This window comes from Ambystoma mexicanum, chromosome 6q (genome assembly GCF_040938575.1).
Source record: "Ambystoma mexicanum isolate Mex_15411 chromosome 6q, UKY_AmexF1_1, whole genome shotgun sequence".
In the NCBI taxonomy this organism is placed as follows: domain Eukaryota; kingdom Metazoa; phylum Chordata; class Amphibia; order Caudata; family Ambystomatidae; genus Ambystoma; species Ambystoma mexicanum.
The window spans coordinates 1,042,300,660-1,042,323,567 of NC_090937.1; the positions used below are offsets into that span (position 1 = coordinate 1,042,300,660).

A 22,908-nucleotide genomic window follows, 5' to 3' on the forward strand; every position below is an offset into this window, starting at 1 on the left:
GCATGCCCAACCTCCAATACAGAAATATCTATAGGGAATTATATCTATAGACAGGAAAGGATACCCTACCAGAGACACCCAACAGACAATGCACAGAAAGGATACACAGAACAGACTGTACCTCTTACAAACTTTAGCCTGACCAGTAATAAGCTGATGAAGTGTTTTAAAGAAAACCAGCTTCTAATGCATGGAAAAGGGTCCACAGTTCTTCAGCCACTACCGACTCACCATTATGCAGGCCTCAGAGGTTGTTTCCGAAAAAAAAGAGCAGGCCTATGCTTTATCTAACAGAGCTGGCATTCACATCTCTTAATAGTGCTGGCCTGCGGCTAATGAAAATCATGGTGTGGCAGAGTAGAAAGGGCGTTTGCCCAGTGGATGTACAATTTGAGGCAACTTCTTCGATTGCTTTATGTGTTTAAGTGTGGTCGCAGTAGGGCATACTCGTCAGAACTGTTAAGTAGTGATCTTCTGTGTCCTGCTGTCATGCTGTGAGTCTGATGTCAAATGGAGTGTTGCTGTGTAAATGATGGATTGTTGATCTGAGGGTTCCATACTGAGTTAGAGCTCTCCTGCCTGGGTGATGGGGCCAGTGCTGTATATAGTCCATACTCTCTAGTATTTATCTTTATGTAAATGTAATTTGAGCTTCCTGTAATAAACCTAAGATGTAATCAAGAAAGCCTGGAAGTCACTTTACAACATTGGCGATAAGTTGGTTTTTAAAGAAGAATCTGCGCAAAAGAAGAAGAAGTTGAAGCCTGAAGGAGCCTGCTGCGGGGGAGGGAGGGTGCAGGAGAGAGAAGGACAAAATGGTGGTCAGCACTGCCCCCACAAGACAAGTAAGGCCCATCACCCAGGGCTAAGGAAGGGGGAGGAGGAAGAAAGCAAGAAAGCCCCTTTTTCTAGAGGGATCAGCTGCCCACAAGTTAGAGGGCGAGCTGGGTCCAAGGGGGCTCAAGAATGAAGCAGGGCCATTAATGGAAGCTCAGGAAAGGAGCTATACGTGGCAAGATAAGGGGCCCTTGAAGTGAGAAGTCAGTTGGAGAAGGGAGTGAGAAGTCAGTTGGAGAAGATGGGGACTGTCATCACATATACTGAAGCTCCCTAGGTGAAAGGAAACCCATGGGCACAACAGAGTTAGGTCTGGTAAAGGGAAGCCGCCTCAAGAGGAGTGCTGCGCCCATACTTTTCAGAAGGGATAGATGCTCCTTTTAAATGCTCCTTATCCTTATCAGACTAACCGATCACCAGTTTGATATGGTAAAGGAAGGAGTGGAATAAAAGTGCATGTTTCGCTGACATTTGGACATAGAAGTCTTGGAGTTCTCATTCTTGCAGAAGGAAGGGAGGTGCTTCATAGTCAGGAAGCACAATATAAAAGTAATGCAGCGTCAGCTTTAACGAGGAGCAGAGACATGGAAGGGAAATTCGCCCAGGCAAGCATGTGTGTGAAGGAGCATTGAAAATGTTGCAGAACTTAAGTACTTCATCAATGCAGTGAAGAAATGAAGTGTTACAGTTTAAGTTGCACAACGCAAGTGAAGAGAAGACGCACTGTATCCTTTTTTCTGTGAAGTGAAGTTGTGTAAGATACTGTGAGTTAGTTATAGCATGTTAGAGGATTTGCAGGTTAAGGGTGTTCACCCATGGACTTCTAGAAAACATAGTGCTATATTAATGTGCTGATCTAAGTTGGGTGTAAGAAGTGTAGTGATCGAGTTTGCCTGTGTTGTTGTAAAATGGATGTATTTATGGGAGAATGTGATAGTATAATCTTTTGAGGAATTTCAGGAGTTTAGTTGCTATTGCAACATGGACCTTTAGGAGCAAAGTCGTGTTTTAGGGTCAAAAGTGGACCATGGACTTATAGGACAAAAGTATTAGATGTTTCAGTATACTGCAGTCATAACATTGCTATTTTTGCTGTGTAAATGCAAATATGTTAATGTGTCTGACTATTGAGTTGGGATGTCAATTGGATGCACAAGGATTGGTATGAGATATGGTATGAGTCAGGTTGTCACTGCAGAGGTAGCGCCTCTGGTGTGGGGTGACACTGAGGTAGTAGTAAGAAATAGCGACTCTGGTGTGTGTGTATGTGTCACGATTGTAATTTAAAAGAGGTAGCGCCTCTGGTGTGACTGACACTAGGTAGTGGTGAGAGGTAGCGCCTCTGGTTTGGGTTGCACTATTGGCATTTGAGAGAGGTAGCGCCTCTTATAATTGTGTCATTAGTGTATTTTGTGGGAGGTAGCGTCTTCGATGTATGCATCATGATAGAGAGAGGTAGCGCCTCTGGTGAGTATGATGCGAGTGTAGTTGAGGGAGGTAGCGCCTCCGGTTTGTGTGGCACAATTGGTATTTTAGAGAGGTAGCACCTCTTATGTGCATGTTATTGGTGTATTTGAGGGAGGTAGTGCCTCCGATATTTGTGTCACTATTGAGAGAGGTAGCGCCTCCGTTGGTCAGTTGAACATTTTGTATTCGAGAGAGGTAGCGCCTCCGCCAGTATGAAGTAGGAGTGGTAACTTAGTGGGTGTGTGCCACGTCAGATTAGTACCCCTATATTCAAAAGAGGTAGTGCCTTCATTGTTGAGATTTTCTTATATGTGACGTGCTGAAGCCTGTACTTTTTCGAGAGTGTGGGGTTTGGCATGACAGACTGCTGTGATACTGCCATTGGGTCATTAGTGGTCAAGTATCAGGTATGCAGATAGATTAGGGGATGCCTGGCCAGTGTCTCAGAGTTATTTGCAATATTTGAATATATTGGCTAAATGGGTTGCACCCGATAGGATGAGTCTATTTGGTGATTTGAGTTTTGTGTTGTCTTTGCCTCCGGTTTGGATTGTGATGTGTTGTTTTGAGACAGGTCCATCAAAGTGTCATGTTGTGACTGTTTTGTGTATGTGTGTGCAGGTCTGGTAAAGGAAGGAGATGTGTTATGTAGTGATCTTCTGTGTCCTGCTGTCATGCTGTGAGTCTGTGATGTCAAATGGAGTGTTGCTGTGTAAATGATGGATTGTTGATCTGAGGGTTCCATACTGAGTCAGGCAGTTAGAGCTCTCCTGCCTGGGTGATGGGGCCAGTGCTGTATATAGTCCATACTCTCTAGTATTTATCTTTATGTAAATGTAATTTGAGCTTCCTGTAATAAACCTATGATGTAATCAAGAAAGCCTGGAAGTCACTTTACAACAAGAACCACATACACAAAATGTTCCAGGCATATGTGCTGTTAGATACGGGAGCACCACATAGATGCCATTAACCAACAGGGTGGTGAGTTGTGCAGCACACAAATAATTGCTGCACACATCACTGCATTTATTTGCCATGGTCTACTGTCTGCATGGTGACACGCAATGAACCCTGCTTTCCTAATCAAGGTGCCAAGTCAAAATGAAGTGCCATTTGGTGTGCCCAACAGGCAGTGGTTGGCTTGTTTAAAAAATTTAAACAACCTTTGATGCTGAGGGGATGCATTTACTCCATGTCCCAAAGCAGCCACTATAATATTTAAGCAAGAAAATGACAGCTAACCTTCCCAGGGATGTGCCATATGTAAGTAAAAAGTATTATACAAAACAAAATGTTTTGGTGTGTCAAATAAAGAGACATGAAAATAAAGAAAATAGTTACAAACTTTCTGTGTGGCACGTTAATTCTCTTTGCAGAATGCATAGGTTTGGTCAGCTAACCTACTTTTTCTAGCCTTCTAAATAAAAATGCCCCATGTTCAGTTCTTAACACTGACATTTTAAGCGCATACTGTGAAAAAACAATGAGCCATCAATTATTAATTGCCCCACTTGAAAGTCTGTCCACACAAAGAATGAGGTGCAAGGTGTGTGCCTTCAGAGCATCTCAAACGCTGCGTTTGGAACATTCATTCCTTTGCATATTCCAAACACAACACAGTCATTTACAAGTCAACAGATGGCAGCCAGCTGAGTAGGCACCTTCCTGCGCCCTCCACCCTGAGCCATTTACCTCTGCGCCCCTGGCCGTCGACAGCCCCGCTTGGGACAAAAAAGGCCTGAGTGCATGTTGGGGGGTACAAATTAAGGTTGCATAGCTTACCATAACTGGCAAAGTTCGATGTTTTTAGATTTTGCACTGCACCCATAACGTCCCTTGAACAGTTTTTTCACTGAATACAGATGATTTTTGTATGTACATTAAAACAAAGCAATTAAAATACAACATGAATTACCTCCTTATACATATGATATCAGAGCAGATCATCCCGATTCAAAAGATGGGCTACTTTGTACAAACCAACCCACGCATAAATAATTCTAATTGGGGATTAAAAGGCAACTTTATAATACAAAATAATATTTCTGATTACACCAATACAATTACATCAAGATACCTAGGCACGTTCACATTTTCTCTGAGCAGGGTCCATTGCTGTGTCTCGGATGCCACAACAGAGATTAAGGGGGTCATTCCGAGTTGGGCGGTGAGGGTTTACGGGCACCATTAAGGATGCCGGTATCAGTAAACCCTTACCGCCCTATTCCGAGGTCCCTTAGCGGGTCCCAGCAGGAACGCAATTTGCGGTACCGTTATTAGCGCCTTCCAAAATTCTCATTGAGCCCTCTGGGGGCTCAATGGGAATGGGGAATGGTTTACTGAATGTGGACTTACCGGGTCCTCCAAGGTCGGAATGACCCGGTAAGTCCCCATTCAGTCAGACCAGACCCGGAACCGGTTTTGGAGGCAGCCATGGTGCTAAAAGCACCATGGCTGCCTCCAAACTCGGAATGACCCCCTAAGTAACGCAGCACTTGGTATACAAGGCCACAAATGCACTAGATGTCAATGCAATGCATCACCTTCTTTACCAGCTCAGGTTTCCAAAGTTTCAATTTACCTGCATCTATCTAAACATAGCAGAAGATTGTCATCATTTAGTTTTCTAAATTGGCGGAATATTAGCAACAAGAAATCACTTCTACATATGATCCATGATCTGAACAATTCCTGCACTCCATGCTCCTGTAGTCCCCTGTAGAAGTCACAGCCCACTAACTATACTTACGTTATTTATTAAAGGGCAGTTCACATACAACCCTGGTTTATCCATCAAGTGGTGCCTTATTGGGGGATATACAGTAATCAGGGGCTTTTCTTGTGGAAATTGCGGAGGAAGTAAGCTGGAAAAAGAAAAGGCACATTACTTTACACTGTTAACAAATGCACAAATCTTTATTTTACATGCATCGAGCAGTAACTAATATTGGAAACCTAAAAAATGTACATGAGTGAAAATACAATTTTATTAATATTAGCATTAACGCTTTACAATTACATTGTGAGGCAATTATTATGATAGCCGCCCCCCCATCCCCAAGTAAACTATTACAATTCTAACGCGGGTCAAGTGAATTACTGGGGATGTTATTTCAAAGCTTACTTGCCGGCCGAATATTCTACATTATTCAAAATGGTGTAATATACTGTGCTGCAGTCTAAGGCATTCCTTGAAAAGAGTTATAAAATGGAGCGGATGGTTGGCTTCCAATGTTCCTAAACCTTCCACCTCGATTAACAAGTGTGCTTATCAAACGTTCATATATCAAGTTTAATCCTGTATGCAGCCCAACAGATAAGGGGTGTTATCAGCCACTTTACTCCCTAAAAATTGGCAAACATTCCTAAAAAATAATAATAGGGAGTAACGATACTCCCAAAGAAAAACAGAAAAAAGACATGTAGAATCGTGTGCCCTTGCTTTCACCCTCACAACCCCCTGGATATGTTTGGACCAGTAGTTCACGTAATACCACAGGAAGAAACTACTATTTTAACTGCCTGAATGGAAGAAATAAACCTGTATCTTTTAATCCGCACGAAAAACTAAGTGCAAAGAACTAAATATTGAAAAAACATTTCAGTTCTTCAGTCAAAACATATTTTCATTCGCTTATAAAAAAAAACCTCATTGGGGGGCTGTGGCCTGGAGCACCAGCGATGCGGCTGCTTCCTTGAGGGCCTCCGTCCGTGACCCGCAGCATTTAGCATTTAATCAACCCCTGGCGATCGGATCGAATCGACTGATGGAGCTATGGCGAGCTGATATGCTGGGGCACACGCCGATGTGCAGTAAGGCTCCATTATTCCACGATTGAGCACTGAAATGGATCGAATTCTCCAACGCTCGCGGTCCGGCAGCGACGCTTCCAAGATGGAGGACGAGACCTGCTGAGGGGGTGGAGATGGAGCTGAGAGGAGAGATTTCTCGCCCCGTCGCCTGCGACACGCTCCTAAGATTTCCAGGGTGCTGACGCGGACGGCGCCGTGAAAACGAAGGGCTCCTCCCTCCATGGGTGAGCAGCGAGGAGCACCAGAGCTGGACCCAGAACGAAGACTGGAGAACTGCGTCACCCGAAAGCGGCGACAAAAGAGAGGTGAGCCCAACCCTCATAAGCATCGGCCCTGCGGAGTGAGCGAAGTGCTCAGCCCCCCGAGGCACTCACTAACTGAGGGCCCTGGGGCCTCGCTCTGACTCGGCCCAACGGGGGTGAGTCACCTGAGCCCCTGACAAGTAGCGGTACTCTGGCTCCCCCTCCCCCGACTCCACCCCAGCTACGGCAGCGGAAACTGGACACGGAGCCACAGGAGCCTGGACCCCTCGCTGGCCCAGCCACCTGCCGAATTCCTGGGGCGCCCCTGCCCACTGTCACCCCGATATCCCGGATCTCAGCCCTGGTGTAGAGCCTGAAGCATCAGCTCCCTGGCAGGCAGTCCCCTGCCCTTCGTGACCCAACCAGAAAGGGAACCCCAGGGTCATTGTACTGGCAAGATGTCAAAGCCCGCTAAAACAACCAAGTCCTCAAACATTTCCACCATGCTTCTTGCAGCGGATAAGGCAAGGAATCCGGACAACCGCCCCCCCCCCCCAAGCTCACCCCACAGAAGGCCCAGGAGGAACAAAATAAGCTGGCCACCAAAGATGACATCGTGGCCTTCATGCGGAATATCAAAGCTGAGTTTAGGTCCTGCATGACCGAGCTCACCACTCGTCTAGAACAGACAGACCAACGTCTCACAGAAGCCGAACAGAGGGTAGGAGAAGTCGAGGACTTAACCCAGAGCCATGGCGCAACGCTAATAGAAATGTGACGCGAGATTCAAGCGCTCCAGAATAGAAGTGAAGTGCTCGAATTTAAGCAGGAGGACCTGGAGAATAGGGCACGACGGAACAACCTGAGCATTCGTGGGGTCCCGTCATCTATCCAAGACAGAGTTACCGGAATACATAAGCAATTTTTTGCAGGCCCTTCTCCCACTCACGGACAAAGCCCAACTCCTCCTGGACCGACCCCACAGATTGCGCCCGAGGCGAGGAGTAGACTCAGACGGCCCCCCGGATGTAATCACTAGGGTCCATTTACATTCCACCAAAGAGGCCATCTCGGCGATAAGCCGCACCAAAGACGAGCTCTCATTCATGGGTACCCCACTTCAGATATTCCAGGATCTCTCCCTGATGATCCTACAGAAAAGAGCCCTCAAGCCCCTGACCCTGTTCCTCCAAAGCCAGCAGATCCGCTACCGATGGCTGTTCCCTTCCACTCTACAATTCACTTACCAGGGAACCCTGCGCAAAATTAGCCATCTTGAGGACGCGAAGTCCATCTTGCACCCAAACTCCCCGGTGGCCTCGCTCTCCTCCAGTCCACATCTCCTGCCAGAAGAACCGGACCAATCACCCTAAAGACAGCAGCAACAATCCTGGTCTAAAGCACAGAGACTCCGGAAGATGCGATGATCCAGTCATACCCTATCGTGAACTAGCCGATCCCGAAACCAAAGCAAAACTTAACTGTGCCACGGGCCCTGAGCGGCCCACACCCCATTCCGAGGAGTATGTCACCAACCCACCCTTGGAGGCGAACCAAGTCCAATGGTTCTACCCCAGCCCCGTTGGCAGGGAAAACTGCTTTGGCCCCGTTGGCCGTGGAGGAGGCAGCACAGAAAACCCCGGCCCCCCACACACTTCCATGTTCACCCTCCCATTCGAGTTTACCCTCCAGTTGGAGAGGTCATAAAACACGACCACTAGAGAACCGCATTGTCACCAAGCTCTTGGATGATGCCTGAAACTCATGACTCTCCCCCACAGAACCCACCCCAGCCGTAGAGGAAAGTCCACGAAGCCCCGCAACCACACCTGAAAGTGAAGTTCCTGACCCTCAACGTCTGAGGCCTAAACGGGCCACAGAAGAGGAAATCCATGCTACGGCGTCTACAGAATGAAGAGGCCTTGGTCGTATTCCTTCAAGAAACTCACCTGATTCCAGCAGATTTCACTAGGCTCCACAACAGACCATTCCCGTTACAATTTCTGGCATCGAACGGCAACAATAAAGGTGGAGCAGCGTTACTCATCGCTAAGACACTCAGACCACAAATCTTAGACACTTTGCTTTGCCCAGACGGCCGCTTTGTAGCAATTAAATGCCAGATCTACGGCCAGCTGTACTCCCTTATTTCGATTTACGCCCCGAATGATAAACAGGAAGAGTTTTACTCAGCCTTGGAAGGTGCCCTCCGGCCATTCGTTGAGGGTCAGACAATAATAGGGGGAGACTTCAACGGAGCCCCTGACCCAATCAAAGATAAGTCTCACCCCCCCAGCTCGTAAAGACTATAGTGTGGCAACAACTCTGCTTAAACTATTCCGAACCTTAGATGTGGTCGACACATGGAGAGTCTTACATCCAGAGATCCGCGACTATTCATTCTATTCTTATGTACACAGAACTTACTCCCGCATCGACCTGCTGCAAAGCCCCCCCCTCCCCCAAAGTACTGGCTTGCACCAATGAGGTAACCATAGGTCCCAGAATCTTATAGGATCACGCCCCGGTCATGCTAACATTGAGAGCCCATGACACGGAACCGCTACCAAAGCACAAGTGGTCCCTATATGACCCGATCTTGAATGACATGTCACTAAGGGATGTGGTAACGAAAGCCATCAAAGACTACTTAAAGGAAAATAAGAGCGAGGACACCTCACTGGCCAATACTTGGGACGCAATGAAAGCGGTTATGAGAGGGTTCCTAATCTACCAAGGAGCGGCCTACCACAAAAAGAAGCATCAGTCTCGCCAGATCTTACAGGAGGAAGTAGAGAGAGCGGAAGCTATATGTAAAGCAAAAACTGGACGCCCAGAACCCATCGAGCCCTGCAGATAGCTCGGAAGAAGCTAGAAGGAACAAGTTACTTACCTGTAACTGTTGTTCTCCAGCATGGGTCTGGCATGGATTCACATGCTCATGAATATTCCCCGTCAGGCGATTTTTTTCTTTACCAAGGATACCCAGCCTGACGACGGGGAATATTCATGAGCATGTGAATCCATGCCAGACCCATGCTGGAGAACAACAGTTACAGGTAAGTAACTTGTTCCTTCTCCAGCATGGGGTCTGGCATAGATTCACATGCTCATGAATAAAAGAATACATAGCAGTATACACATGCACAACCAGGGGAGGTGGCAACAGGCTCAACATTAAGCAAAACAACAACTCAACATTAAGCATCTCTTACCTCCTCACCAGGCTCACCTTAGGCGAACAGGTTGCGCAGCACTGCTTGGCCGACCCTGGACTCCTCCCTGGAGTCCCGATCGACGCAGTAGAATCTTGTGAAGGTGTGCAGATGTCCAGCAAGGGCACACCAGACAGGAAGGCTGTGGTAGCAGCGATCGCTCTGGTCGAATGGGCTCTCGGACGGCCGGGCAGCGGTCGGTTTGCCAACCGGTGACAATGCATGATGCAGCCTGAGAGCCATCTGGAAATGGAATGCTTTGAGAGGGCCTTCCCTTGGTTCACAGGTCCAAAGTTCACGAACAGTTGTGACGTGTTCCGAAAACTCTTTGTGCAGTCTACGTAGAACTTCAGCGCTCTAGCTACATCCAGCAAGTGCAAAGTGCTCTCGGCCGGCGTCGAAGGCGACGGGAAGAAAACTGGTAACACCAAGGGCTCGTTGAGGTGGAAGTCCGACGGCACCTTCTGCATGAAGGAGGGGTGCGTCCTCAGCACTACCCTTGTGTCATGAAAAGTCAAGTATGGAGGTTTGCAAGATAGGGCCTGAATCTCTCCCACTCGTCGTGCAGAGGTGATGGCCACGAGGAACGCCGTCTTCCATGACAGGAACTTCAAAGGCGCCGAATGCATAGGCTCGAATGGGGCTCCCATGAGCCTGGTCAGCACCACATTAAGCTCCCATGCCGGGGCAGGGGCCTTCACCGGCGGGAATGATCGGAATAGTCCCTTCATGAATTCCTTTACCAGGCGATGAGACCACAAGGACGCCCGTCCCGTAGTCCTGGTGTATCGGGAGATGGCAGCCAGATGTATTTTTATGGAGGCGTGAGCCAGTCCAGCTTTGGCCAGCGACAGTAGATACGGCAGCACTTGAGGGGCCGTAATCTGCAGAGGGTTAATCTTCTGTGCTCGGCACCAGACAGAGAACCTCTTCCACTTATGACCGTAACACTTGAGAGTCGAGGACGCCCTGGCCTTTGCAAGAACCTCTCTGCAATCAGCCGGGATATCGTACCCTCCAAACTCTAGCGCTGCAGGAGCCAGGCCTGCAAGTTCAGTGACTGTGGGTCGTGATGGAGAATGGCGCCTCCTTCTCTGGAGAGAAGATCCGCATCCGCCGGCAGCTTGACTGGTGGGGACGTTGACAAGTCCAGAAGGTCCCGGAACCAGATCTGCCTCGGCCACGCCGGTGAGACGAGGATCATCCAGCACCTGGACTTTGAGCTAGTTGATGAGGCGGAGCAGCAACGGCAGCAGAGGGAACGTGTATAGAAACAGGCCGTCCCATGGGAACGAGAAAGCATCGCCCATGCTCCTCGGCTGTGGGAACCTGCTGGCGAACCTCTGGCACTTGGAGTTCGTCGCCGTCGCGAACAGGTCGATCTGGGGTTTGCCCAATCGTTGGAAGAGTCGATCCACTTGGTCCTAGCGCAGTTCCCACTCGTGGCACGAGCGCAGCTCCCTGCTGAGTGAGTCCGCGATGGTGTTTTTTTTCCTGCCAGGTAGAAGGGAACCAGAAACATCCCCTGGGCAACGGCCCAGTGCCACAGATCCTGGGCCTCCTTGGATAGGGCTGGGGGATCTGGTGCCTCCTTGTTTCTGTATATAGAACATCGTGGTGGTGTGGTCGGTGAAGATCTTCACCACTTTGCCCTTGAGGGACGGAAGGAACGACTTGAGAGCCCAGAACACTGCTCGGAGCTCCAGAATGTTGATGTGCAGAGACCTCTCCTCCGGGAGCCAAAGGCCTCTTGCGTGGAGGTCTCCGGTGTGGGCCCCCCAACTCTCCAGAGAGGCGTCCGTTGTCACCGTCTCCTGAAACGCCGGGATTTGAAATTCTGTGCCTGTCGTGAGGTGAGCACGGATGCCCCACCATAAGATCGCCCGACGGAACTCCTCGTCGAGAGGGATCCTGTCCTCGAAACAGCCCCTCGCTTGGAGCCAGCAGGCGTCGAGAAACTCCTGTAGTGGACGCATCCGAAGTCTGCAAAGGGGTACAAGGTAGATGCATGAGGACATCATCCAGAGGAGGGACTTGATGGACCTCACCTTGGCCAATTGGACCTCACCTTGGTCCGTGGCTAGCAGGCGCCGCACCTTGCCCAGGATGGTCTTGGTCCTCTCCTCTGAAGGGGAGGCCAATTGCCCCACTGTATCGAGCTTCGCTCCCAGAAAGAGCGCTATCTGCGATGGAATCAGGTGGGATTTGGGGTAGTTGATGGCGAACCCCAGCTCCGTGAGCAACCGGACGGTCCTTGCCGTGTGTTCGACGGCGAGTTCCCTTGTCCTTGCCCGGATTAGCCAATCGTCCAGGTAGGGGTAAACGTGGATCCCCTGCAGACGCAGCCGCGCCACCACTGGTGCCAGGCACTTGGTGAAAACCTTGGTACCGACTTTAATCCGAATGGCAGGGCCCTGAATTGGTAGTGGCATCCCTGAACCACGAACCTGAGAAACTTCCTATGACTTCTTAGAATAGGGATGTGGAAGTAAGCATCCTCCAGGTCCAAAGACGATAGGAAGTCGCCTTCCTCCAGCTGTCCCAGCACGTGCTGGAGGGTGACCATCCTGAATTTCTGCACCTTGATGTACTTGTTTAAACGACCCAGATCCAGGATGGGGCGCCAACCGCCTGTCTTCTTCCTGACGAGGAAGTACCTTGAGTACACTCCGGAGCCCCAGAGCCTTCTGGGGACGAGCTCGATGGCACCTTTCTTGAGCATCGCCCCTTACCTCCGACAGCAGTTGAGGGACGTGATTTTCCTTCCTGGCCACGGGAGGAATGCAAGGGCACTTCTTTTGGAATTCCAGTGAGTGCCCGTTGGCCAGAGTGTTCAACACCCAACGGTCGGTGGAGATGGACTCCCACACGCTGGGGTGCTTTGGTCGGGGCCCGACAACCTGGCCGGGTCAGTCTTGCTTGCCGCGACCTCTGTAGGCCTCCTGGGAAGAGGAGCGGGCCGCCTGGCGGTAAGTGGAGGAGCCACCGCTGGATCCTTTGAAGGCACCCTGTCTGCCTCCGGAGCTCCGAAAGGGCCGCCGCTGTTGAAGCACCCCCAGGGCCTGGGCCATCTCTGAGTCGGTCTTGATGGCCTGTAGGGACTCATCCACCGCCTTACCAAAAAGGTTGTTGCCGTCGAACGGCATGTCCAACACCCTGGTCTGGACGTCTTGGCGAAAGTCTGTCGCCCTGAGCCATCCTCGTCGTCGGAGGCAAACTCCGTTACCCAGTTGGCGAAATCCAGTATCGGCAATGTCCGTTGCCACCGTTATGGCGTGATCCGACGCCAACTCGCCTTCCTGCAGAATTTCTGGGGCCTCCGCCCTTTTGTCATCAGGCAGGAAGTCTAGCAGGGGAGCTATCTTGAAACAGAGCTCCCTGTCGTAACAGGCCACGATCGCTAAGGCATTGGCCGCCTTAATCGTCGTCGCTGCCGACGAGTTGACTCATCGTCCCATAGAGTCCAACTTCTTGCGCTCGCTGTCCGGCAGGGAGGTGGAAGTTGAAGTCGCTGCACCCGCTGCCTTCTTCTTAGCCGCTGCCGAGACGACAGAGTCCGGCGTGGGCTGGGCCCTGAGGAACAAGGGGGCGGCATCAGGGACTCGGTACTTCTTCTCGTACCTGTCCCTCTTGGCTGGTGTCGTGGAAGGGTTCTTGAGGACAGCAAGCCCCTCCTCCCAGATGTCGTTGAGTAAAGGCACCGCGAGGACTGTCTTCCTCTTGGCCTCTCGTCGTTGGTACAGAAACCCCTCCTTTTTCTGTTCTTCAGGGCAGAGCTGGAAGAGCTTGGATGCCCTGGTTATCATGGCATGGAAAGAGCCAATTTCGTCGGCTGGAGAAGCCCGCGTGGGGGGGTGACGACGGGGTGTCCGCTGTGTCATCGCCGCTGCCATCGTCCGTCGCTGTATCCGTCGCCGTATCCTCTCTAGGGTCCGGCGAGGGGGATGAGGGGTCCACCGGTCTCGCAGGCACGAAGGGCGGAGCGGGGTGGACTCTCCTCTGCTTGTTCGAAGGGCTTCCCGATGGGCCTGGTTCTGGATCCTCCGTCAGGGTCCGTGGTAATCTCGTCCTTATCTCGGTGCATAAGGCTTCGATTGCCAACAAAATGGCCGCCGAGCTATCCTGGGGCTCGGGCAATGGCTGCGACAGACGGGATGGCCGTTCCACTGGGCCCTGTTCGTCATCGTCGTCGCTATCTTCGATCACGTCAGCAGGGACCGCCCCCTGGGATCGAACCTTCTCGAACCTCTCGTTGATGCCTATGGACCTTTCGTTGAGGCCCTTTTCGGTTTCCACCAGTTCCTCCTCAGAGGCTGATTCGAGTCTGTAATGTCCACCGGCCCCCCTTCTTTTTCAGCCGGGGGCTTCACGGGGGTCTTAGCGATGGGCTGGAAAGAGGAATCCCTCCGCGGTGGCAGGTTACTCTGGGCCCGGCGGGCGTTTCCACAGGCGTAGTCTCAGCCGGCTTCGCCAGGGATGCAGCGACCACTTCGGTAGAGGCCTTTGCCGGGTGGATCAAAGCCCTCACCACCTTAGATGCGTCCTGGGCCTTCGCCTTGGGGGGAGGGTCAGCGCCTCGCTCCCCCTTCGAGATCTACCAGGTCCGCTCCAGCGGCCTACCCGGGTTCTCGGACTTCCTCTTCCCCGAACCAGAGCGCTGGCTCGTAGTCGAACGTGCTGGGGAAGTAGCGCCCTACGTGGCAACCGAAGAGCCCGACCTTTCGGCGCTCCCGGTGCCCGCGAACTTGCGGTGCATGGCCTTCTGTTGGGCCCCCGTCGTCGTGGCGCCCTCACAGGACTTAGAAGCCCGCTCAGACTTTTTCTTCGCCTTCTCACCTGCTGTGCCCTTCTCCAGCCAGGCGGCGAGGCGGGAACGACGATCTTGTTTGGTCCGTTCCGAAAGGTTCTTGCAGAAAGCACAGTCTTTCTCCATGTGCGTCTTGTCCTCATGGAGGCAGTAGAGACATCGCGAATGCTCGTCCTCCTTGAAAAAGTTCTGTAATCCGCATCCAGGGCAGCACCTGAACAGCTTGGATCCGGGCGTCGAGCTTCCCTTGTCCTGGGCCATGTCCGTTGAGGTAGGCCGCAGATCTTCCGGAATCCTCCAAGAAGTATAAACTCGATGAAAACTTCACCCTTGAGGGGCGTAGAAGAATTCCGAAACGGGTCCCTGTTATCGGAAGTAGAAAGGGTGGAGCTTGAGGCTCGATTAAACTGAAAAAATGAGAAAATCTCCTGAAAAAGCGTGAAAACGCAGTAAAAAACTCGAGAGCTAAACACAAGGACTCCCAACACTTGAGCGTGAGGTAAAAATCTGAGGATGGCTGCCAGAGGCGGGGCTTAGGGAGAGGGCAGTCATTGGCTGGGGGCAGTATGACCCAGAGATCAGTGATTGGTTACTACTAAGAAAGACAGATCAGAAATGAAACTGATTTTTTCTTTACCGAGGATTCCCAGCCTGACGACGGGGAATATTCATGAGCATGTGAATCCATGACAGACACCATGCTGGAGAAGCACATTACGCTAAAGACACAGCTCAGATTCTCGCCAGAACTAAGCAGAGCCACTACACCAAAGGGAACAAGGCCAACAAATTCCTGGTGGAAAAGCTGGCAAAGACCAGAAAGAGAAACTCCATCCTAGGCCTCTGTGATTCCCAGGGCAAAGTCCAGTTCGCAGAGGGAGACAAGCAACACATCGCAGTAGCTCACCTCACAGACACGATGACAGCTTCCCCAAGATCGCCTGAAGAGCAGCTCTCTTACCTGCGAGACGCAGCGCTTCCCCGAATCGCCCCTGCAGTACGAGACGATCTGGAGACCCCAATCACGAGCAAAGAGGTCGACAAAGTCATCAAGAGTCTCAAACCAAGAGCCCCGGGTCCAGATGGATTCTCGACCCACTTTTTCAAAGTCTTTCGCTCGCAGCTTGTGACCCCCCTGACATTGCTCTTTAACTCTTTCGCTACCTCAGGGTCAATTACCCCGTCAATGCAGGAATCGATCACGGTTCTTGCCCTGAAGCCGGGAAAAGACCCCAGAGACATCACAGCGTATAGACCTATCTCTCTCCTAAACCTAGATGCTAACATTTACTCAAAGGTCTTGGCAAACCGATTAGCGAGGGTGCTCCCGGACATTATCAACCCAGACCAGACAGGATTCCTACTGAATAGATCTGCTGCAGACAACATCCGCAGGGTCCTAAATCTGGTCGAAGTCTCTCAGCGAGATGCGCGTAAACTAGCTGTGCTAGCCTTGGATGCGACTAAGTCCTTTGACAAAGTAGATTGGTCATTCCTCCGATCCACTCTAGAGTCCTTTCACTTTGGACCCACATTCCGGAAACTCGTCTTGGCGAACTACCAATCACCGAAGACCTCGCTCCGCGTTAACAGCTCCCTATCTAACCCGATCCCTTTATCATGCGGCACCAGACAAGGATGTCCCTTGTCTCCTCTACTCTTCGCCCTGGTCATGGAGCCACTGGCCTAAAGGATCCGACTGAACCCCAGAATCAAAGGCCTCCAAGTAGGCCCCACTCAACATAAAATAGCACTATATGCGGATGATGTGTTATTAACCATATAGGACACCACCCAGTCGCTGAGGTCCTCCCTGGCAGAAATTCATGGCTTTGGTAAAGTTTCAGGATTCGCGATAAACTTCGCAAAATCATCGGCTCTGGGGGTGAGACTGGAGCAAGACGACAAGGATTCTTTCAGAGCCCTATGCCCGATCCAACTCAGCGAAAAGTCCATTGCCTACCTAGGAGTATAGATTACAGCCCGACTGGAGGATACCTACCAAGCACATTTTCAGCCACTATTCAAGACCTTGGAGGAAGACCTCACTCGCTGGCTCTCACAGGAGATCTCGCTATTGGGCCGTATAGCGGCATGTAAAATGAACCTCCTCCCACGGCTGCTTTACACTTGTTCAGCCATTCCAGTTTTGATCCCCCGGTCCCCACTATTGCGCCTCCAGAGGAAGGTACTTTGCTTCATCTGGAAAGGTAAAAAGTCAAGGATCCCGCTCAGGACGATGCTGAGCAGTCTGAACTTAGGAGGCCTAGGAGTCTCAGACCTCCAGAAATACCAGTTCGCGGCCCAGCTAGCTCACACTGTAGGCTGGACGATAAGTTCGAACAGACCTAGATGGGTCGAGATTGAACAATCCCGCTTACCCCTCCCCCTCCGCTTTCTCCTGCATCTTCCCCCTGCCCTCCGAAGAATGTGGCCGACCATCCTCTCTTCCACTAAGCAGACTTTAAAAGCCTGGGAATGGACACGTAAACAGAGGGGAATCCATAGAGGCTTGGGCCCAGCTTCTCCGGTATTTCATAACCCGGCGTTCTCCCCAACAACCCACCTAGCGAACTTTAAGAACTGGATCGTCGGCGGCCTCAGCTCCCTAAGCCAGCTTTTTGAGGGGAAGCGGCCACTCACCTTTGAACAATGCAAGAACACCTTTGGCTTGGCGGAAACACACAGATTCACATATGTGCAACTACGGCATTGGTGTTCCCATCCAACAACACGCAAGGCAGCGACACGAGATCTGGACCCTACGGAGCTGACAATCGCAGATCCCCCACACCGAGGGCGAATCTCAGCGATGTACAAGCTGTTGCAGACAAATCTTCTCGTTGCTAGAGCAACCTACATGAACCAATGGGAAACAGACCTAGGACACCGAATAGAAGACCAGGTCTGGTCAGACATTTGGTCTCTCACGCTCGCCTCCTCCTTCTGCATTACTAATCGCGAGTGTGCCCATAAACTACTTCTAAGATGGTACTACCCACCGCTTAGACTGCATCACTTCAACCCAGCCTTGGACCCTCGATGCTGGCGCCGATGCGGCCTACAGGGATCGTTCATTCATATGTGGTGGTCTTGCCCAGTGGTTGCAAACTTCTGGGCCCAATGCATCGCCACCATAGCAGACATAACTTGGGTAAAGCTGCTCTGAAAGTTTCCAGAATCAATTCTATTAGGAGCCCCGATCCCAGGCATATACCCAAGACCGGGTAGAAGAGCCACCCACCTTACGCACCTGCTCCTGGCCGCTAAAATCACGGTGGCACGAACCTGGACATCGCCGGAGGGACCCCTGATGATCCTATGGTGGCTGAAACTCTGGGACATTTTTGTCACAGAAAAGATCACGGTGGCAAACAGAGGCCTCCTTCACCGCTTCACGAACATTTGGTCCCTAGTAATAGACTATGACCAGAGCTATCCAGCACTAACTTTTAAGCCACGAGCGGTAGCAAACGCTTTAACGACTGGGAGCACAGGGATGATATTACAGCCAGAAGAACAAGATTTGGACGTTAACTGAGGGGGGACGGGAATGGGGTTGGTAGTGGAGAAGATGATCAATGAGCTGTGTAGATTGTCATGGAGGAGTATGTTGTAATGTACTTTTCTCTGGTGTGTCGATCAAAAATAAACACGTTTAAAAAGAACTCATTGGAAATTGGACTTACATTTTGACTGCCTAAAACATAATTTTACTCCCAACTTTAGAAAATAGGGAGTAAAATACTCCCACTTCCAAATCTGGGAGAGGGGAGAAGGGAGAGGGAAGATGAGAATATCCAAGGTATGTCCGGCAGAGTGTGTGTGACCAGACGGTAGAATGGAAAGAGAGAGAGTTGCAGAGGTTGCGGAAGATCCTAGAGAAGGGATTAGAAGCATCCAGGTGGATTTTGAGGTCTCTGGGGAGATGCTGAGAGGTAGAGACAAGCGAAGAGGAGGAGAGGTCAGCCCATTCAGCGGAAGAGGGCAACCTGGCCAGATAGCCTGCAGATGGTGGCCAAAGTCAGAGAGAGGCCAGGATAGATATAGAGCCTGCAGACCAGGCATTCAAAGGAGGAGTAAGCCTGCATAAGAATGACAGAAGCAGGCACCCACTCCAGAAAGATCAGAGATACTCTGCCTCCGGGTCGGTTGGTTCTGGGTTCGGAGGGGATCTTGTAGCCATCGGGCATGAGTGTCAAAATGTGTGACAGAGCTGGCCATGAACGATGTCTCAGTGAGAGCGAGATCATCCAGGCCAAGTTTTTTTAGGGGGTGGCAGATGTCAGAGGAGCGTTTGATAGTAGTGCGAGAGTTGAGAGTTGCAACATGGTGCAGGTTGCCACATTTGAAGGAATTCCGGGTGGGGTATGGGTTTGAGGTATGCCCACCTGAGGTGGTAGAGGGGCCCGAGAGTGTGCAGAGGTGGTAGTAGGTGGTGGCATAGTAGGCAGAGAGGAGGAGGAAGATGCCAGAGTGGTGCCAGAGTGGTGCTGGAAGAGAGAGGTGGCAGTGGTGCCCAAGAGGTGCTAGTAGGAGTAGCAGGAGAAGGAAGGATGTTGCTAAGACGCAGATGACGCCTATCGAAAAGGAGGAGCTTGGGCTGAGGGCCCTGGACTAAGACGGTGCCATTAAGATAGACATTAATGATGGTCTTGGAGGAATGGAAGGAGTCCAAGAGGACCTTCCCACCAAGTGCCACCATTAATGGGAGAGGAAGAGATAGGAGAGAGAGCCGAGACCCTATGCGGGGTCCATAGGTCTGGTGAGGGAACGACAAAGAGGATGTCTGTGAGAGTCTGTCTGGAGGAAGCACTGACGTAAGTATCAGCGATAGGGAGGCCTGGGTTGGAGACCAGGATGTTCCTTTTGAGCTTTTTCCTGCCAGAATTAGTGAATTAGTGAGAGGGATAGGATAGGAGATAGAGTATCAGTTAGAGAAGATGGAAGAAACGGAAAGCACCATAGAGGGTGCGAGGAGGAAAAGTAGGAGGAGGAGGGAGGACAAGTGAGAAGGGGAGATGCACAGCTCAGCGACGCACAACACAGGATGCAGAGAGGGGGGGTCACATAGTAGGGAACACAGAGGAGGAGCAGACATGTGACACACAACAGTATAACAGTACCTCCAGCGGGGTGGGGACCTAGAGAGTGGGAGAGAGCCTAATTGGACACAGTTCACAGTACAGCAGTAACTACAGTGGATGGGAACCTAGAGAGTGGGAGAGAGCCCCATGGGACGCAGTTCACAGTACAACAGTAACCGCAATTGAAGGGGACCTAGAGAAAGGACACAAAGCACAAAGTACAGCTAACCGCTAGAGGGGAGAGCCTAGGATTGCACAGAGACAGAGTACATTATGTCACATGATTAGGTGGAAGTATGCGCAAAGGCTGGGTAGTTTAGTAGAGAGCAGTAGTGGCTGCTCCCACTTCCCGCACATTTCTTACCTTTCGGTCGCTGATGGTCGTCGGCTGCGCCTCATACTCGCACTCTGCGCCGCTGCTAGTGGACGGCTGAGCAGCATGCGCACACTCCGTGCTGCTGCTGGTTGACTGCTGCGCAGCAGGCTCGCACTCTAGCCGCTACCCTTCGTCGCCAAATCCCTGCAGTGCACAACACAGCAGCCTTGTCCTGTGCAGTGTTTTCACTGGCTTTTTAAGAGAGTGGGGGCTAGTCAGTGGACTAGAAGTGTGGTAGTCACTAAAGCGTGTAGCTCTTCAATACTCTTACATCCCATCCCCTTTCCTCCATACCTCTGGGAGACTGCCAGGCAAGGCTATCTAGGAAGGGTTGGAACTAAGCCCTAATCTAACCCAACAGTTTTTTTCTGAACAGAGCTACCAACTGGGCATCACCTTTTGGCTGCTTTGCAGAGGACACCAGTAGTAGGAAGCGTGTTAGTTGACAAGTGATCACGCCCCTGAACCCCTATAAATTTGACTGAACCTCTATAAATGTAATGCCCCCCAAAAATGTTATATACATTTTATATAAACGCGATAAGAACCCAGCTGTACAGTATATAACATTTGATAGCGATGTATCTGAACCCCCTATACATTTGAGCCCCAATGCATTTGGTGACCCCTTAACATGCTTATATACATTTAATATCATTTTGATAAGAATCCCAATGGATTTGATATAAATAGGTATAGGTATATGGGTGGTTCTAATGCTATGACGCTATTATGGGCAGGGCCTCACAATGCGCATATCTAGCTGTTACTGTAGGGTTTGAAAACACATGCGCTCTTGAGACTTCTTGGCGCTAGCCAACGCGGTCTCAAGGAAACTAATTATGAGCAGCTACAGTTACGGCGAGGAGAAAACAGGAGAAGATACAACAGTCTTGATGCAATGGAAGACTCTCAGGCTTTGATGGCGGACTGTGAAGATCAGGAGCTCAGTGAGAACATGGCTATACTTTCTGTGAGCAGTCTTGGGGCGGTCTGTTGGAGATGTCATTCAAACACTCAGGTGAGTGCATCCGAAGATATGGCTAATTTGGAAATGGCTACCGGTGTTACGTTAGATATGCAACATGGCGACCAGGACAGGTGGGATTACAGGAATACCCAAGAATTCTGTACACGTTGCACAGTCCATATAAGGGTTTAAAGTAGGCTTATGGTCAAAGGTGGGAACAAGAGGGGAGGGTTGAGGGAGGGGGAGAGAAGGAGAGGGAGGGTAGCATAGGGCTGGGAGGTTTATTTGGGGAGGTGGGATTGCAGAGTTGGGTTGGACTGGGGAGTAACGTAGGCGGCAGTTGGGACGGTTTGTTTATAATTATTTTTACTGAAATGCCAATAAAATAAATATTAAAAAAAGAGCAACGTGGCGAAATGGCGTCTGAAGACAATGGATACGAATCCATGATCATACAGAATGATGGAGTTGAGGTTGATTGAGAGGGACCCCGACTCCCTGAATATTTGTGGAATACAGAAGGACATGGAGCGTCGATATCTGACATTGTACCAGCAGGTGGGTTTATTGTGAAACTTGTACCTTTTTGGGGTGACACCTAACCAGGAGTTAAAACCAAGCATTTCTGTTCTCTACAACCTCTAGCGCAAAAAAGCTGTAGCAGACACTGTCAATATTAACTGTGTTTGCTGCGCAAATCAAATTGAAAACCTGGGGAATCTCAATAATAGTGGTGAAAAGGTGTTTAAAACACCACTTTTACAAATGGTGCGCCAGGCATAAAACTGACGATCCGCAGCAGGCGGCTCATGAATGTTTGGAAATATCCTATACAGATACATTTTTATGTAAAATATGCTACATGTTGAGCCCTAAACATCTTGTAAAAATGATGTGTCTAATACAGCCATCAACCAATCTAAGGGTTGGGAAAAGGGCAGAACATTGCATGTCTAAAATGTTGTGGGCTATATGTTGTGGGCTATACAAGTGGCATATCAGCCCCTCTTGAAAATTAAGCTTTTAGACGGGAGGTGTCCACTGTGTGTTAGAAGTATAATTGAGAAAATGGGGGGATAAAGTATATATAAGCCATTACAACAGAGAAATGTGCATGACGCCCTGTAAATTGGCCTATGAAGATTGAGAATGGAGATAATTTGCATGCATTTATGATTATTTGCAGGAAATAAAGAATCAACACTGTAAAGACTCCGGAGTGGGGTGTCTGCGGTAGAAAAGGACGAGCAATCAAAGGGTTCAGCTGTCGGGAGGTGATGCAGGCTGGTTCTTAAGTACTGTGCAGTCCCCAAGCACCCCCAAAGGAATGTCCACATACTATGTTAGTGAAAACACTGCTGTTTATATAAAGAAGGTTCACATTATGTATACAATAACACACTTTGTACACTGGCGATACTATAATGGCAAATATATACATGTCTATGTGGTACCACTCGTTAACTATCGATTCTTTTGAAATGCATCAACTGCTAACAGTTTAAATGACATACGAATCACATAGTAAGATAGATGAACGATAGACACAGAAAGAAAGCAAGTTAAATCATGCAATGGCAGAACAATCCATTCCACGTTTAGAGACCGTTCTGTGTGAGGATCCCCCCCCACCTGCGCAACCTGTAAATAAAGCGTACTGACAAGCCCAGTCCAATTATGCTTAATATAGTCTCAGATCTTTCTACAAGTTCTGCAACCCCAATGTACCTGGTGTTGTAGAGTTCTTCGGTGGGTTGTCGACAGGCCCTTCTTGAGTCCACTCCCTTTCAGGCAGGAGCCACGGGTCGTCGAGAGTCGGTGAAGAAAAGGTGAACGTTGTTGTCTAGGGAGCAGCATCGATCTTCGCGGTGCTCATTGACGAAAGCTTGTGAACGTCCTGTGAAGAGGCTGGTGGGGCACATCGATGACGGTAGTTCGTTGCCGCAAAGAGTCAATGAAGAACTTTGGCCCAGCAAGGGCATCAGGTCGTCGCCGTCGGGCATCGATGAACGGGACCACGGCTGGCTTCAGCAGCTTTTTTGGCATCTCCGGGTGGTGAGAAACCCACTGGCGGATTCTCCTTGTTCGTCG

At 50.2% G+C, this 22,908-nt stretch overlaps 1 protein-coding gene across 1 annotated transcript in view; it reads right to left on the minus strand.

Annotated features, from left to right (window-relative positions):
• VPS37A (VPS37A subunit of ESCRT-I) overlaps positions 1-22,908 on the minus strand; it is an 862,571-nt gene that overhangs the window by 654,400 nt on the left and 185,263 nt on the right. Inside the window, exon 3 of the mRNA XM_069631579.1 lies at positions 5,057-5,171. Coding sequence (XP_069487680.1) covers positions 5,057-5,171 — 115 coding nt within the window. The remainder of the gene's footprint in view (positions 1-5,056; positions 5,172-22,908) is intronic.